The sequence below is a fragment of the Pelophylax lessonae genome (genome assembly GCF_965119305.1).
Source record: "Pelophylax lessonae genome assembly, chromosome: 5".
NCBI classification, from domain to species: Eukaryota; Metazoa; Chordata; class Amphibia; order Anura; family Ranidae; genus Pelophylax; species Pelophylax lessonae.
Genome location: NC_138772.1, coordinates 175195824 through 175214862, shown reverse-complemented (window position 1 = coordinate 175214862; position 19039 = coordinate 175195824). Strand labels below are relative to the sequence as shown.

The window sequence follows — 19039 nt, the reverse complement described above, 5'->3', positions numbered from 1 at the left end:
CCCACCTTTTTAATGACAGCTACCATTTTGAATACAACGCTTTGCTAGACCAGCTAATTTTAAATTTATTTAGTTTATTTTTAATTGTAAACATTTTCTCATATGCAAAACATAACATAGCAGCGTCAGTGATTTGAAGTGGTGATGGTGGGAGAAGTCAGAATCAATGCACATGCTGGGATATTTACAGTTATGTGCGGGGGGATAGTTGCACCCCTAGCACATGTGACTTAGGCGGACAGAAAATGTCATGTCCTTATTCATACATGTATGAAGAAGAACATGACATATTATTATGACAGAACACAGCTAGGTATTAAAAAAGATATTGCAACAATTTACACACACTAATGCACATACCTTTTCCACTTATTTTGCAGACTATGCCGGGCTCTGTGCTACACCCGGGCTCTGTGCTACGCCCGGGCTCTGTGCTATGCCCGGGCTCTGTGCTACGCGGCTACGCCCGGGCTCTGTGCTACGCCGGGCTCTGTGCTACGCCCGGGCTCTGTGCTACGCCCGGGCTCTGTGCTACACGGCTACGCCCGGGCTCTGTGCTACGCCGGGCTATGTGCTACACCCGGGCTCTGTGCTACACCCGGGCTCTGTGCTACACCCGGGCTCTGTGCTACACCCGGGCTCTGTGGTATGCTGTGGATATCCCGGCAGGGCTGAGGGCGGCAGTGTCAAAGCTCAGCTGTCAAGACTGAGAATGGAAACGCTATTTCCTCCGTAATACCGGCTCACAGGCAGAGTGATATCAAGTGCCTGTGAGAGGAGGAGTCATACAGGGGAAGCACACGGCTGCAGTAGAGAGCAGAGCCATGTGCTTTCTCTGTATGGCTCCTTCTCCCACAGGCGGAGTGCACTTGATATCACTTTGCCTGTGAGTGGAACCTAAACAGCGGCTCCATTCTCAGTCCTGACAGCTGAGCTCGCCTCTGACACTGCTGTCCTCAGCCCTGCCGGGATATCGCCCTGCGCTCGCGGGTGTCCATGAGTGCAGGGCGAAATGTGGGAGACTCCCACAACTTGCAGGAGACTTGAGATGTCTGCAATACCTGGGAACACAGTAAATTTGCGTATATCATATTCATTCATTTGTTACTTTATTTGTGATCTGGCGCAGGGTGGAGATTGCTTGTGATTGTCACAAGTGTGTTTCCCTTGGTTTTGGAAATGTTCACTAATTAGTGTCGGTTCACACTTGTGCGGCTGCGGAGATTGCATGTAATATCGGAGCGCACTGCTCCTTCATTACATGCGATCTCATGTGCAGTGCGAATTTCAGCCATACACTTTGTATGGCTGAATTTGCACTGCATCTGCACCAAAGACGCACATGAGGCATTTTTTGAGCCGCATCAGGATCGGATCGCACAGTGGTACACGCTTGTGCGATCCGATTCTGTGCGAACTTTCAGATCGCACTGCGATATGTGATCTGACCTGGGGGTGTCGTTAACTTTGAATTGACACCCCCAGCGTATCGCATATGGCAGTGTGAACTGCCTGTGCTGTGAATGCGATGCGGGAACACGCTGCATATTCGCAGCGTTCCCACATCTCAATAGTGTGAACCAGCACTAAGTGCCGGTTCACACTTGTGTGATGTGGGATAGTGGGAACGATGCGAATATGCAGCGTGTTCCCGCATCGCATCCGCACATCTGGCAGTTCACACTGCCATATGCGAATGCGATACGCAGGGGGTGCCAATTCAAAGTTAACGACACCCCCAGGTCGGATCACATATCGCAGTGCGATCTGAAAGTTCGCACAGAATCGTATCGCACAAGTGTGAACCACTGTGCGATCCGATTCTGATGCGGACCAAAAAAAGGGTCTTGTGTGAGTTTGCTGCGGATGCGCTGTGAATTCATCCTGAACTCGCATCCGCACATGAGATCGCATGTAATTTAGGAGCAGTGCGCTCCGAATTACATGCGATCTGCCAAACCGCACAAGTGTGAACTGGCACTTAGTCTGCAGACTGCAGGCTGAACAAAAACAATCTTTAAGTACTGTATATGGCTAGCTTTACTGAAATCAGATGTCTAACTTAATAGCAGTCAGAAATAACCACTTTAACACCCCCTCTCCCCTGGCCCCCGGATAGCTTCTAAGGGCTCTTTCACACGGGCGATCCGATCCGCCTGTCAGTTTTTCAGGCGGATCTGATCGGACCCTCCATGCAGCTCTATGGGGCAGCGGGTGTCAGTGGAGAAACCTCCGCTGACACCCGCTGCCATCCGTATCCGATCCTGTCCGTAAAATCCAGACGGATGGAAACCCTATTTTTCCATCCCTTCAGGGATCGGATTGGATCGGATGAGAGACGGTCCGCTCTCATCCGATCCCCCATAGAGAGCAGCGGGAACTGTGACACTTCCCTCTCCGCACTGCAAGCGGAGACGGAGCTGTCATCCGCCGGCTCAGCGGGGATCGGCGGATCGATCCCCGCTGAGCAGCACGGATCCGCCTACGGGGGCGGACTGTGTGTGAAAGAGCCCTAATTCTAAACCAGGATCTTTTAGGATAGCTTCTTAAACCAGCATATGTATGTAGAAAACATATTTTAAATTATGATTCTATATGAGTTGAGTCCTCCAGCTCCAGCACGCACCTTCCAATCGTTTCTTGTATTCTTGCTTTGGTTTCTCCTTCTCGGTTCAGTTCCTAGCTGCTGCACTTGGCGCCTCCCTCCACAGCATAGACTCCACACTCCACGCTTCCTCTCTGCCTTCTCCCTCCAGACCCCCACGCTGGCTGCACTGTGTCTGACACGCCCAGTCCCTCTGATACGTGAAGTGAATGATGATATCACTCCACAGCTTAGGCAGGAAAAGAGGACGGACCTACAGGAGCCGTCTGCCGAGGCTGATAATATTTACATCTGGAGTGGAGGGAGGAGGGGGGTGAGACTCCGTGACTGTGAGAGAACTAAGAGAGACTGCAGACATCAGACTGAAAAAACAGCAGCGGCTGCGGACTCACTGCTCACAGCAGGACAGGACACACATGCCGAGTTGCCGATCACAGTGAGCGAGTCTGTCAGACAGTGAATGATAGATTATAGTAGTACAGAGACCAGAGCGGCTCTCGCTGCTGCACAGTACAGGGGAGAGGGAGGGAGAGACTGAGAAGGGGAATAGAAACCAGCGGCAGGGCGAGGGCGCCCCTAGGCGGCAGTGCGCTCTAGGCGGCTGCCTAACTTGCCTAGTGGTAGCGCCGGCCCTGCTTGTTTTGATATGGTGCCTCTTTCAGGTGCTGTTGCCAACGGACTGCATGGCAGGTCATGAAATGCCTTGTCAAGCCTGTGGTGCACAAACGGCTAGTGTTCTGTCCACGCTTGATCCACTTTAGACAGATGTTGCAAACAGCAACGCTGCGGTCTACTGCACAGGTGCTGAAAAAAACCCACACTAATGAATTTTTGTGAGTCAGCTGGGATTTTGCAGCACCCTGCACCTGTGGAGCTCTGTGCTGTGATGCAATAGGTTGGATACTGCTATGGTGGCCCCTGGAGCACATCCTGCCTCGTTGGAGTTGTGCGTCGTCCTCATCCTCCCCCTCCTCCTCTATCCTGTCAGGCACCCAAGTACAGTCAGTGACCTCATCATCCCCTCCCTCCTCATCACTGGTGCAAACTTAGCAATACGCAAGTGAGCAATTATTACCAATACATCACTAATGTGATGTAATCGATAGCCCTATAGGTGACCTGTGTTGCTTATAGATGTGCGCAAGTGAGTGATTATTACCAATACTCTCACTGATGTGATGTAATCGATAGCCCTATAGGTGACCTGTGTTGCTTATAGACGTACACAAGAAACCGATTATTACCAATTCTCTCACTGATGTGATATAATCGATAGCCCTATATGTGAGCTGTGTTGCTTATAGATGTATGCAAGTGAGCGATTGTTACCAATACTTTCACTGATGTGATGTAATTGATAGCCCTATAGGTGACCTGTGTTGCTTATAGATGTACGCAAGTGACCGATTATTACCAATACTCTCACTGATGTGATGTAATCGATAGCCCTATAGGTGACCTGTGTTGCTTATAGATGAACGCAAGTGAGCGATTATTACCAATACTCTCACTGATGTAATGTAATCGATAGCCCTATAAATCAGAAATCTCTCTCCCTCCCTGCTAGGAATGAATCGCTGTCACTGCACTGTCTGACAAACTGCAAATAAACGATTCTCTCCCTGCCTAAAACAAGTACCTGGCCCTCCCTACATTGCTAGGAATGTCTCTCTGGTTGCACAGTCTGACAAACTACAAAAAAAGCTACTCTCACCCTGCCTCACATGCGTTCCTCTTCCTGTCTCTTCGCCCGCACAATCACACTACATGCTGCGGCTGAGCACAGCCTTTATGTATTGTGGGGCGTGTACTTGACCCCTGAGCCGTGATTGGCTAAAGGCAGCCTGCCTTTAGTCCAATCATAGCAGAGATCATTTGATTGGCCAAAGCATGAGGTCAGGGTGCATGCTTTGGCCAATCACATAACGTTCTGCACGCGTGGCGCGTGGTCAATGGGAATCTCAAATTTCCCGCGAAGAAGCACATTTGTTCGTTATTCGATGACCAATGTTCGAGTCAAACTTAGCCTTGACTCGAACTCGAAGCTCACCCCCAGTAGGCAGCAGCATGCAGGTATGTGCTGCTACGGTGCATGTATATGAACATAAGATCCAGAATGCACACTGTCTGCAATCACTGTCTGCAATCACTGATTTAAACAAGTAGCGGTTCATACCTGCATACTGTCACCTACATCCATTTAGGTCTATGGGCTGCTGTATCCAGCAGTGCACCAGGGGGCATCAAAATAGGCAGCATGTTTATGCTGAAAGAAGGAATGTGCACCTGTGTGTGTGCCTTATTTGGAAAGCAGTTCTCTATTTACAGTAGATAGTGTCCTAGGACAGCCCCATCTGCTAAAAGGGATAGCGGAAGCTTGTTATGTTTTCTGCATTGATATGGGGTTCAAAGATTTATAAGGTAAGATAGTCAGTCAGCCCATGTACATAGTCCCTGCTATGAGATGTGATATACTTATAGGTTTGGGTTCCTTTACAATGCAGAAAAGGATTTGCTGAAAACAGACGGATGGCGATACGTTTGCCATCCGTCCAGCGGGTAGGATCGGATCGGATCGGATGACAACAGACAGGCTGTCTGTTTTCATCTGATCTTCCCATAGAGGAGAGCAGGACTCTGACAGGTATGTCTCTGCACAGTGAGTGGAGACAGACCTATCTTCCGCCTACTCAGCGGGGATCAACCAGTCCATCCAAAGGGATCCGCGCCATGTGAAAGGGGCCTAAGTCAAAAAGCAAGCATAAATTATCTATTATTTTGATTAACACAAGGCATGTAGCCAAACAAACAATGCACATGCTATATGTTTATTGTTCTACATGCCAAAAGGTTTGTAATTCTGCACAGCCAGTAGTGTGATTGCCACACTGCACTGTCTGTTGATGAAACACTTTTTTCCAGTGTTAGCAATGCAGCTTCCTATGTTACCTCTTTACCTCCTCATCTGATCACTGTACCATCATCAGTTCTATCCAATGACCCAGCTGACCTAAAACATTAATACTAAGCCAAAATTTAGCTGACAAAGAGAGGTGTCTGTATATCACAAGAACTGCTGGCCAAAATTATGACAAAACTATGACTTCTTTGGTAGGCTTGGTTCACATCTATGCAGTTTGCGATTGGTGCGTTCTATAACGCATTTTGCTGTGCGTTTTTGCACACATGATTTTAGCGTTGTGTTTTGCATGCATTTTCTTTTTTTTTGCCCAGCTTGTTGTTGGGCAGATTAAAAAATGCAGATCAAGGCAAAAATGCACTACATGCTTTTGTGCAGCTTCTCCATTGAAGTCTATTTAACCAAAAAATAAATATTTTGTGCTTAAAAAAGTCCATGACCCTTTCCAAAAACGCAGCGGCTGAAAAAAGCACAGATGTGAACATGTCCCATGTTCAATGGACTGTAGTGGGTTTCTGCAAAAATTACCAAAAAACGCATTGGTTTTGACCCAGGTCTAAAACATATATGTATTTAAAGTAGAACTTCAGACAAAAAAATTGCCCTCAATCTGATGGCTAGTATTATTCAAGCCACTTCTTCTGAGCCTATGTTGTCCTGGACCCTCCACTCTGTGACTGGGCAAAGGAAAGAGAGGCAGCACAGTGACGAGCTTGTCTCTCTGTAACTCTGCTTTATCTTCCTATTAGTATGCTTCTTGTAAGCACATGAGCTGATTAGCTTCTTGAGCTGCTTCTTCTATTCACACTCAAGCAATGCTGTACAAGGACTGTAAAAGGCTGATACCAGGTCAAATTTGTGTACATACGCTGCTAGCATTTAAAAAATAATGTATATATTAATGATTAATTTGTGTCTTATGGATACCTAGATTTGAAATGTGTATTTAACTATTTGCCTAGTGTTCCACATTAAAGTAGAATTCCAGCCTAATGCAACTAGTCTTAAATATGTTCCCTCCCACCTCCTGCTACCTATGCTGACTGACCTGTGTTAAAAAGATGTGTATACATTTTTTTTAATGCATTCTGGTCACGTAATCCACAGCTTTGGCTTTCCTGTGTGAGCCAGCAGAAGCTGCAGGGGAGAGGATGGAGCACTGACAATGGCTGGGACATACCTATGTGCAACAGCACGGCTCCTGGAATGCTCAGCCATTGTTGAGCATACCCTCCACTCCCCTGCAGATGGCGCTCACTGACACAGGGGATCACATGAACAGACTGCAGAGGACTAAAAATAGGCAAGTATATGTGTCTTTTTTTTTTTTTTTTTTACATGTGATAGGCAGTATAGGTAGCAGGAGGAGGAAGGGGACATTTTTAGGACCAGTTGGTGTTAGGCTGGAATTCTACTTTAGGTTGGTCATAGTATGTACAGTATATGTTTGCCAAAAAAGTTTATTTCATGAAAATTTTAAAATGTGAAGGAAAACATAATGTCTTATGGTATAGTAAAGGGTTCAATCCTTTCAGTATAACATTTGACACCTTGGTTATATAAAGATATAACTGTAACCATACCTGAGAGATTTTTCCCATCTTCAAATCCACATTCTTTTCTCCAGTCTTGCACAAAGATTGAGGATGTCAGGTCAGTAAAACGCTTCAAACTACAAGACTGGGAACATTCTGGCAAAGCAATTGGGTACGGCTCAACTGAAGAATCATTCCTATAGTACATCTCAATATAGCTCCTATTATTTGAATATATAATAGTTAATATTTTTTTATCACATTATGCAAAATTACATGTATAAGTTTTGACATGTAGATCAATAAACAGTAAATATTTATTACTTAAAAGAATGTTTTAGGTAGTGTATGTTAGTGTTAAAAAAGACCTAAAGTCACAATGTACACTTTTATTTTATAACAGCAGCATTGGAATAGCCATACAAATGATACTTATTATTGACAAGCTTACTTGAAAAATCTCCTTTCACGTTGTGAGTGCTGCCTGTCTGCTGGCCATCTCTATCCACAACTTTCTGGGTTCCCTGCATGCTTTGCAGCTTCTCCTCAGCTACTTATTTTCAATTTCTAAAGACTACATATCCCAGAGCACCTCCTGTAAGCAGCAATTCCTGCACTGACTCCGCCTTCTGAAACTCCTCTCGGTACCTCTGTAATTCAGAAGGCAGGCTCTGTGGAATGCGTGACACAGCAGTGCCTACTCACAGGGCATAGTAAAAAGTGTGTCATAAAATTCAAGCCATTGTGGAAGGAAAGAAAATCAAATTATCTATAGGCTGCTTGACTTTGCTCGTAGCCTACAAAATAAAAATTCAGTCTATTTTCAAAGGTGGACTCAGCCTCCTAACTGCTTTGTCTCCAAAACAGGAATTAAAGAGAAATATTTCAAAAAGGAAACAGACAGCAAACAAGGCTTTTAATGATTCTCTGCTTGATCCAAAACCAAAAATACAAGTTCGAACTAGAAATACAGTTTAGTGGAAGTTGAACTGTCTTAGACAATGACCTAAACAACTTCAGTGATTTTACTATCAACTTAGAGGATGACTTGTTCCAAAGTGCCTGTAGTTACAGAGGTCAGTGAGAGACTTATTTTAAAACTCATATACTCTTTTCTAAGAATGTGTGAATACCCAAATGTCCATAGCCTTAGCACAAGTTTATTATGAACCATTGACAACCTAACCCCAGGCTATCCTTTCATTTAAGGTAAACAATTTTCAGCCCATATACTCCCTGATCTGGCATATTTTGGTTCGAATCAGGAGATGATCCAATATCTACAAAGCAGCTTAAAGCAGGCCCAAATAGGCATTTATCATGAATGTGATCCAGGAGGTTAAAAAACCCTGCCAGATTATTGTTTTCTTTTGTGCTGCCATTGTCTGCACCCAGGTCATCCTGCCTACTCCTTTGCCCTAAACGTAATTGTTCATGCTAGGGCACTCCTGTTTAGGGGGACAAATAGCCCAGAAGACATTCCCAGACAGTTGGATTGTGCCTGCTAGTCTGACTATTCACTAATGTGTGTGGCCAGTGTTGTAGGCCAAGGACTGAAGGAGGCACTCTTAGCAATCTCAGTGTCTGCAATTGCTTGTGAAAATCACAGAAGAGGGGGGCGCATGCGCGAAGCCATCCAGGCACGTAATGCTTGTTTGAGGCCCTGCATCTACCGGGACTAAACAGCCATGAAGCGCCGTACTGAAAAGCTGCCCGCTTACCTCCGCTAACTCTACAAATAGCTGGGAACCTCTGCAGCCACCCGCAATGGTTTTCAATGGCGGAAAACCCAAATATAAGCCACGATCAATCCGGGATGTCCTGGCCAGGACTACACCTAAAATGGCCACGCCTCTATCTTCCCGACCATCAACCCTGTATTCGCTGCACACTCCAAAGCCAACCCGGTTCCCTGCTACATATATAGACACAGGTAATGATGATGAGTCATATACTGAATATGACCACACTCCCCTGGCTTTTCAGTCAGATAATCCACATACAAATATACTAATACAATTCGAGAAAATGCTCACAAAAGCCCTAAAGAAAACATCTGATGCCATCACTGACAAATTGACACAAGAGATACGTGAGGTAGGCCACCACACCTCTGTGTTAGAACAAAAGATGGATGAACAGGTCCTTTTTACAGGCACCCATGCAGAAGAGCTAGAAATCATCCATGAGGAAAACTTAACATTACAGGCGCGCCTAGAGGACTTTGAGAATAGAGCCAGACAGTCAAACCTCCGCATTCGCGGTATTCCAGAGTCAGTAATAGATCTTCAATCCACAATTACCGCACTCTTTCAGGAACTGACCCCCTCAATCCCCATAGAAAGACTGGAAATGGACATAATCCACAGGTCCCTGAGACCATGACAGGAGATATTGTGGTGAAACCCCACCTTTTTCGTACAAAGGAGCAACTAATGGTGGCTTTCCACAATAGGGATTCACTTGTATTCCAAGGTCATCAATAAGAGATGGTCCAAGATCTCTCCCAGATAACTCTTGCCAAACAGAAAGCTATGAAGCCTTACCTAACAGCATTGCATCACATTCGTTTCTCCTACAAAGGAACCTCCTACCAATCTAATTCTGTAGAAGACCTTGAGGCCATACTCCAAGAACTACGCCTTCTGCCAGCCGAATCTGTTGCTGAGGGCTCTTGGGGCAGAGCAGCCTTCAATTCTCCCAAGAAGACACCAACCACCTCATGTCTTTAAACCACATCCAATGCCAACAAACGAGGACACTACATTTCACCGAGTCCGGCTCCAGAAGAAGATGCCATGGACTGTTAACTAGTTAACTAGGGGTATTCCCCCCGTGCCAACCTCTCTTCCCTCTTCAAGATGTCAACCTGACAAAACCAGAAGGTGACACCTTTAGAACGGTATCCATTCAATGTTCTCTTTCAAAAACGTCTGAACTCTATTCTCCAATACATTCAATTGCTAACGCTAACCTAAGTAAAGTGTAGGCCTACAGCTCCCCTACCCTCTCCCCATTCCCACTACCCCCTACCCTCGACCGTCCCCACCCCCTCAAACCTCCTTCCCCTTACTTGTATTGGTTTTATTTGCTAATAATGTAGTCTGGTATCTTGGGTGTCTCAATGGCTCAGTATGCTTTGGCTTCAACTTCCCCTTCCAAAGAGAAAATAATCGGTACTGCCTGCCCTAAGTAACCAAGGTCGTTCTAACTCCCAATGCATTGTAGCCCTTGTCCCCCCAAAATACCTCTTGGTGACTCCCTGAAACCTGGCACTCCCCCCCCCCCCCCCCCGACCATGTTAGGTGAAGAGATCCAGGCTCACACGTGTCACAACAACTACTTGAAAAGTCCTGCTCAAAGCCTACCACATTGTTTTATATTAATCTCTCATCTTATCATTAGTTTGTGAAGTTATCTTGATTAGAGATGGCCTTGCGGTTCGCCCGGCGGTCAGTTTGCGGCAAACTTTGCTCGTTCGCTGTCCGTCGATCATGCAAACATATGGCGATGTTCGCAGTCGCCATATTCTTTTACATTGTGAAGAACTTTGACTCATGAGTCATCCATCAGGTGGTACAGGACAGCCAATTGAGACATTTCAGCACATGGACATACCCCCTACCTTATAAATAGACCTGACTTGGCTTCCATTTCACATTCTGATTTTTGTCAGTGTAGAGAGAGGTTTGCTGTGTGCAGCAGGAACAGATTTTCAGTGACACAGATCGCTCTGTTATAGGTCCACAAAAGTCCTTTTAAGGACTGGTATTTGGTATAGGTTTACTATCTATATTCTCTCTTTTGACAGTGTAGGGAGAGGTTTGCTGTGGGGAGCAGGGACAGATTGTCAGTGACACAGATCGCTCTGTTATAGGTCCACAAAAGTCCTTTTAAGGACTGGTATTTGGTATAGGTGTACTATCTATATTCTCTCTTTTGTCAGTGTAGGGAGAGGTTTGCTGTGGGGAGCAGGGACAGATTGTCAGTGACACAGATCGCTCTGTTATAGGTCCACAAAAGTCCTTTCAAGGACTGGTATTTGGTATAGGTGTACTATTATTTGGTGTGCAGCAGAGATGTATAGTAACTAAGTAGAACTACTTCACTACTGTACTTAAGTACCGAAAGGTGGTATCTGTACTTTCCTAGAGTAGAATTTTTTTCTCCTACTTCCACTTTTACTTCACTACATTTTTTCAATGATTTCAATACTTCTACTCCGATACTTTTTTTTGTGCTGCATAGTTACTTGTTACAATTATAAAAATTACCACTGCCAGAACAGTAGATGGCAGGTTTCATGAAGCTCAAAACATGTGTATTATCAGCGCATACGAAAATAAATGCTACTGTATGTATAAATAAAAGCTGCATTTGAAAAAAAACAATATGATGTTCAAACTTTTGACTTCTTTCTTTAATAACTACATAACACAGCACTTGTACTTTTACTTTCAGTACTTGAGTAGCAATTTTTTTTTCAAAACTACTGGTACTTTTACTTTCAGTACTTGAGTAGCAAAATTTTTTTAAAAAAACTACTTGCAATACTTAAGTTCAAAAAATGTTGAATTCTTTAGTACTTCTACTCAAGTCACTTTTTGATCGAGCACTTCCACTTCTACTCAAGTCACTTTTTGATCGAGCATTTGTACTTTTACTCAAGTATGGGTTTCGAGTACTTTATACAACTCTGGTGTGCAGTATATAGGGGTTTAATACAATTATAATATACTTTCTAATATAGAAAGCGTATTATAGTGTATTTGGGCACTGCAGAAATGTTGCCTCCTTCGCTGCGTTAACTTTGCTACACACAGTGACAAAAGTTACTAGAAAATATTTTTCATAACTGGTGTGATAGACCAGTGCCCCCCCCCCAAATGACAGATTGAAGCGGGGTGTTATACTTTCATAATAATGTTTTTGGGTACTGCAGACATTTTGCCTCTTTTGCTGCGTTAACTCTGCTACACACAGTGACAAAAGTTACTAGAAAATATTTTTCATAACTGGTGTGATAAACCAGTGGCCCCCCAAAACGACATATTGAAGCGGGTGTTATATACCTTCTTCCACATATACTGCGCAGTGGCGAAGCTAGACTTTTAAAACAGGGGTGGCAAAGGGGTGGCAAGGTATTATTTTGGGGGGTCAATAAACATGCGTGTGTGTGTGTGTGTATATATATATATATATATATATATATATATATATATATATATATATACATATACACATACACATACACACACACACACACACACTTTTATAAATAAATGTAAACAAACATCCTAAGCGGTATTAAAACATTTTTAATTAAATAAACAATTATCAAAGTAAACATTATTCTTTTAAGGCCACACACCGATCACATGGCTCTGCTCTAAAGGGGATCTATGGGGACCCTGCTCTAAAGGGGATCTATGGGGACCCTGCTCTAAAGGGGGATCTATGGCATAGATCCCCTTTAGAGCAGGATCCCCATAGATCCCCCTTTAGGGCAGGTCCCCCATAGATCCTCCTTTACAGCAGGCCAGGGTGAGGTCCCCTATATAGATGCCCTCTTACAGCAGGCCAGGGTCCTCCCCCAGACAGTCCCTCTCAGTCTCCGCACCGACAGGATTGGGTTCGGGAGCTGAGCAGCCAGGGGCAGAGAGCAGCAGACACAGCGGCGGCGGCCATCGCAGAAGCACTGCATGGGGGTGATTAGGGTGTGCCTAGGCACACCCCGTGCGCATGCCTATGAGTAGGGCTGCACAATATTTCCCCCCCATCAATGTAGTGACCAGCATGCCCCCCCATCAATTGACAATGTAGTAACCAGCGTACCGACCCATCAATGTAGTGACCAGCGTACCAACCCATCAATGTAGTGACCGCCAGCGTACCAACCCATCAATGTAGTGACCAGCGTACCAACCCATCAATGTAGTGACCGCCAGCGTACCAACCATCAATGTAGTGACCGCCAGCGTACCAACCATCAATGTAGTGACCACCAGCGTACCAACCCATCAATGTAGTGACCACCAGCGTACCAACCCATCAATGTAGTGACCAGCGTACCAACCCATCAATGTAGTGACCAGCGTACCAACCCATCAATGTAGTGACCACCAGCGTACCAACCCATCAATGTAGTGACCAGCATGATTGCCAACCTATCAATGTAGTGACCAGCATGATTTCCAACCTATCAATGTAGTGACCAGCATGACAACGAGAGGGCCCCTGTGTAGCTAGTTCTCTGTGACTGACTGTGACTGAGCGCGGTGAGCAGCAGCGGCGCCGTGATTCGCTGCACAGCTAACCAATCACGCGTGCCTGCACACCTGATTGGTTCGCTGTGCCGCTACTCACCGTGAGTAACGGCACAGCGAAGCAATCAGGTGTGCAGGCACGCGTGATTGGTTAGCTGTGCAGCGAATCACGGCGCCGCTCCTGCTCAGCTCACCGCGCTCAGTCAGAGTCACAGAGAACTAGCTACACAGGGGCCCTCTCGTTCAGCTATGCTATGTAATGTTATAAGCATAAGCGAGCGTGAGCGGCAGGGGCGTTGCTAGGTGGTAAAAAGACCACTCTCGTGACCAAGCAAACGAGCCAAAAAACAATCACATCCACCTGGACGGATGACACGAGCGATGGATGTGCTACTAAGATGTGAGTGCAATATTATTAAATGTGGATGTGAATAAAGTTGTTTAGATGTTATCACACTAGTGGAGCTCTTTTTTCTTCCACATGATTTGGAGCACTGTGAGATCACCCATCATTTTGGCTACCCAGGATCTGTCCAGGTGGATGTGATTGTTTTTTTGGCTCGTTTGCTTGGTCATGAGAGTGGCTAAGCCAGTAGTGTTGGTGAGTTTGCACTTTTACTCCCCCTCTGAGCATGGTGGTGGCATGCATTGGTGATCCAGTACTACATCTGCACGTTTAGTCATCATCCCAGGACTCTTTAGCAGTTATGGACTTTTAAGCAAATTCTGCTGTTTTGGTGGATTTTATTTATTTTATAATTCATTTTATGATATTTTAATGACAAGCTTTGTTCATATGAGAGACTTATGTGGGCAGATTATGCTATAGACTGTGAGTTTATACATATGTGTATGCATTCCTGGTGGTGAGAGGAGGGGGGTAGTGAGAGAGAGGGGGGGGGGGGTAGTAGTGAGAGAGAGGGGGTGGTAGTGGGGGGGGGTAGTAGTGAGAGAGGGGGGAAGAGCCAGTAACACTTACCAAGTCCAGGAACCGGCGCTGACACCATCCATCCATCCTGCGGCTGAATCCTTCCTGCCCCATCCCGCTTCAGTCAGTTTCTCTCTCTGATTGCAGGGAGGTGGGTGCAGGGCTGGCCCAAGATATTATGCTACCTGGGTCCAAGAATTTGATGCTGCCCCCCCCCCCCCAAAAAAAAAAAAAAACAAGCCCACCAAAAGGCCCCCACATCCATTATTTTATATCATGGAAACTAAAATAAATTTATCAGGAAGCAACCCTACTTCACATCAGGAGTACCCCCTTAACATCAGGAGCTCCAAACTTAGCATGCCTACGTCACCTCCTGTCTCCAGCATCTTCTGTCTCCATCACCTCCTGTCTGCATCCCTCCATCACCTCCTTCACCCATCACCTGTCTCCATCAATCTATCCAATTGTCCATCCTACCATCCCTCTGTTGTAGGTCCCTCCAACCTCTTCACCCTCCATCACTCTCATCCCTCTGTTACTCTATCCCTCCCTCCATAACTCCATCACAACATCCTTTTAGCTCTTACTCCATCCCTCCACCATACCATCCATCCAATAATCCTTGTGCCCCATTTCCCTCCACCCTTTCTATTCTCCATTACTTTCATCCGTATATTATTCTGTCTCCATCACCCCATCCCTCTATCCTTCGCTCCATCACTAACAAATACTATACACCAGCACTTTTCATCTAACAATCAGCCCGATCTGTCATATTGCTGCTGCCTCCCCTCACCTGGCATGCTTGGATTTGTAGTGCCCCAGACACATGAAGCGGTCATACAGGAGAGGAGAATGTGCCTGTGTACTGGACTGGTTAGCAGGTAGTGGGTAGGGACTCTAGGGAGGTGTAATAGAGATTTGGGGAGATCTTAGAAAACCTCTTCTCTTCAGAATTAGAGCAGACACACAAAACAAAAAAACGATCTTAACAGCATCAGTGGAGTCTGCTACAGAAAGGCCCCCCTCCTCCCCCTCCTCTTCCTGCCCACTAAGACAAGCCACCGACATCACAACTACATTCAGCCCAGAGGCAGCTTACCTTCTGCTAGGCTGAACTTCATCCTCCACCTCCAGTGCAGGCTCCACTCCTCCCCCTCCCAGCATCTGCTGTGATGAAATCAAAAGAGGCGCGCTGGGCAAGGGGGAGGGAACAAATAGCAGCAGAAGCACTCAGAATGTTCATTCATTGGAGACTCTCAGCCGGCTCCAGAACTGGGTGGGTGGAGCCAATTTCAGGTGCGGAGGATGAAATGAAAATCCTCCTGGCTCTGAATGCTGGGGGAGGATGGGAAGCTCTGTGTGCCACTGCCCATACAGCAGCTACAATTGGTCCCGCCCCCTGCCACCTTCCTTCCCAGCCAGCTTCTGTTTCTCCACGGAGCAAGGGGGCGGAGCCCCGGCCCCCGCATACGGCCCCGCCCACACCCGACATCAATGCCTAAATTTGACAGCTGCAATCACTCTCCTTGCAGCTGCCCCCGCCGAATCGCCCACTTATCACTGTCTTTAATGCTAAAGTGCTGATATGTAGCCCCGAGTTCCCGGCCAAACCCCCCCTGCCGACGCCACTAGTGAGCGGGGTGGCAACTGGGGTGGCAAGGATTTCATCTGGGGTGGCAATTGCCACCCCAGCTAGCCCTCTGGCTCCACCACTGATACTGCGCTTCTCTAGAGACTTTTGTCACAGGGTCATCTAAAAAATGACAGGCAGAGGAAGAGGCAGGCCCTTCTGCAGGGGTGGTAGGGGTAGGGCAGGGGCACCAGGCCGGAGCGAAAGTGGGAAGTTGCAGAAGGTGCGTTTGATTACGTCAAAGGACGCACTAGACTTGGTTGAGTGGCTCACTCAGCCTTCCTCTTCTGCACCCTCCTCATCCTCTCTATCTGCACCCTATTCACTCTCTGCTGTGTGCACCCGCAAAGACACCACCACCAACACCACTACCACCACCATATACCCTCCGCTTGAGTCACAGCAATTATTTTCCGATCCATCACAAGACACTTACGATGCGCAGCCATTCTTGGCATCGGATCAGGAAGAGGAGGTAGCAACAGCCCCCATTCAGCAGTCTGACGACAGTACCCAGATCAGCCCAAGGAGGTTGGTCCCCGCTGTTGCTGCCTACTCCGAGATCTCAAATGTTAGTGGTGGGGAAGGTGACGTCAATGATAACATGTCTATGGACGTCACGTGGGTGCCCACAAAAGAGGAAGAGGAGGGGAGTTCAGAGGGAGAGATGGACCAGCAGATAGGGAGGAGAAGCAGGCCGAAATTACATTGCACAGGAGGGACAAACCAGACTGTTAATGTTTAAGGAGTGAGCCATCAACCATGTACGGTCACATCTGGCGCTCCCAGGACGCTGGCACATGGCTCCGTAGTGTGGGCTTTTTTTAACCTGTCTGCTGCTCACAATAGTGTTGCCATCTGCAGCCTTTGCAGTCAACGCATAAGTCGCGGTAAGCCCAACACTCACCTAGGGACGACCGCCTTAAGAAGGCACCTGGACTCCCATCACTGGGCCCAGTGGGAGCAACACCGTCAGAACCCACAAAGCCACACTCCAGGCTCTCACCGTCCAGCCTCTTCTCCTTCTCCTCTCTCCTCACAATTGTCCTCCACTCCACCTTCCATTGTGCCGTCCTCAAGTTTTTCTGGAAAAAGGCAGGCTTCCATGGCCCAAATGTTGGAGCATAAAAAAATGATGACGCTGGATAACCTTCTTGCCCAACAGTTGACCGCTGGCTTGTCGAAACTGATAGCCCCCCAACTACTGCCATATAAACTGGTGGACTCGGAGGCCTTTAGAAAATTTGGGGCCATTGGAACACCACAATGGAAGGTCCCAGGAAGGAAATATTTCTTGCAGAAGGACATCCCAGAGCTATATGGAAAGTTCAGCCGCAAGTGAATGTATCTCTGGCACACAGTGTCGGTGCCAAGACACATCTGACCACAGACATGTGGTCTAGCAAACAGGGGCAGGGAAGGTATATAACTTTTACTGCCCACTGGGTGAACCTTCTGATGGCCGTCAAGCATGTAACCCGTGGCACCCGTGTAGATTTGGTTTTACCGCTACGGATTGCATGCAGGCCTGCCTCTTCTTCTTCTCCTCCTCCTCCTCCATCCTCCCTCTCCTCCTCGGCTGACTCTTCCTTTTCCGCTGCAACCGTCTCTTCCGCTGCGCCGCCCAAGATCCCCAGAACCTTTTCGGCATGCCAGGTGAGACGTTGCCATGCTGTGCTGCATCTGTAACACCGCTGAATTTGACAGTTGGTAAAGTGGTGCGCAACAACGGTGCCAATCTGCTGAGCGCACTGAAACAGGGCAAAATTACACATGTGCCATGCATGGCACACGTCCTGAACTTGGTCGTGCAGCGATTCGTTGTCAAATACCCTGGGGTCCAGGATGTCTTGCGGCAGCCCAGGAAAATCTCGGGCCATTTCAGAAGATCTTACACAGCCATGGCTCACCTTGCTGACATTCAGCGGCGACACAACCTGCCCATCAGACGTCTTATTTGTGACTGCCCGACACAATGGAAACGTGCAGTTAACGACTACCTGTATGCACTCTGCGGCAGGACTGGTTCTGGGGAGCTTGGGTTTTTTTCACCGCGCCAGTGGCTGCTCATGTGTGACGCATGCAGACTTCTATGGCCATTTGATGAGATCACCAAACTGGTCAGTAGCAGCCAGGGCACCATCAGTGACATCGTACCTTATGCCTTCTTTCTGGAGCGTGCATTGCGTCGTGTCATTGATCAAGCCATCGAAGAGCAGGAGCAGGAAGATGAGGAAGTCGCAATGCTGGATGAATTCCCAAGGGGGGCTACTCCATATGAGACAAGGAAACAACAGGAGTCTGAAGAGGAGTCAGAGGAGGAGGGTGCCAGGGTGGATGAGGAGGAGCAAGAAGAGCATGCTTTAAACCTTTCTGGGATCCCTGGTGCTGTCCGTCGCCGCTTCCAGTTTAGTGTAAATGGGGGCCTTTATGCTCCAGTGTTTGAAGAGGGACCCCCGTATAAAAAGCATAAAGGGCAAGGACCTGTACTGGGTAGCAACGTACTTAGACCCCCGGTACAAACAAAAAATGGCGGAAATGTTACCACCATCACAGAGGGCTGTCAGAATGCAGCACTTCCAGGCCTTGCTTTAGGAAATGCTGCATTCTGCTTATGCGTGCGCTGTCAAAGGAATTTGCACTCACAGAGAAACAGTTGCGGGTAGCAATTCAACAGCACCTGCAAGAAGAGGGCAGTTTGAAGATGTGTTGGTCACTTCTGATATGAGATCATTTTTTCAGCCGACCCATCAACAGCTGTCCTCCGGATCCAGCATCAGGGAACGCCTAGACCAACAGGTGTCCGACTACGTCGGGTTAACGGCCGATGTGGACGCTCTGAGAAGTGATGAACACCTGGACTACTGGGTGGGCAGGCTTGACCTCTGGCCAGAGCTTGCATAATTTCCAATGGAACTGTTGGCTTGCCCCTCATCCAGTGTCCAGTCCGAAAGGACGTTCAGCGCAGCAGGGGGGATCGTGACCGATAAGCGCACTCGCCTAGCTCACGACAGTGTTGACTACCTAACATTTATAAAAATGAATTAGGCATGGATCTCAGAGGAATTCAGCACATGTGACCACTGACCAGTAGACAATGTTTCATTCAAATTCCTAATGACAGCCCAAAAATATCTGCCACCACCCAT

The 19039-nt window shown here is 47.1% G+C and overlaps 1 protein-coding gene across 1 annotated transcript in view; it reads right to left on the bottom strand.

Annotated features, from left to right (window-relative positions):
- The window catches only part of LOC309556068 (prostatic acid phosphatase-like), a 161244-nt gene that overhangs the window by 10657 nt on the left and 131548 nt on the right, over positions 1-19039 (bottom strand). The window contains exon 10 of the mRNA XM_082258380.1: positions 7109-7281. Within this exon, the coding sequence (XP_082114506.1) occupies positions 7109-7281 (173 nt within the window). The remainder of the gene's footprint in view (positions 1-7108; positions 7282-19039) is intronic.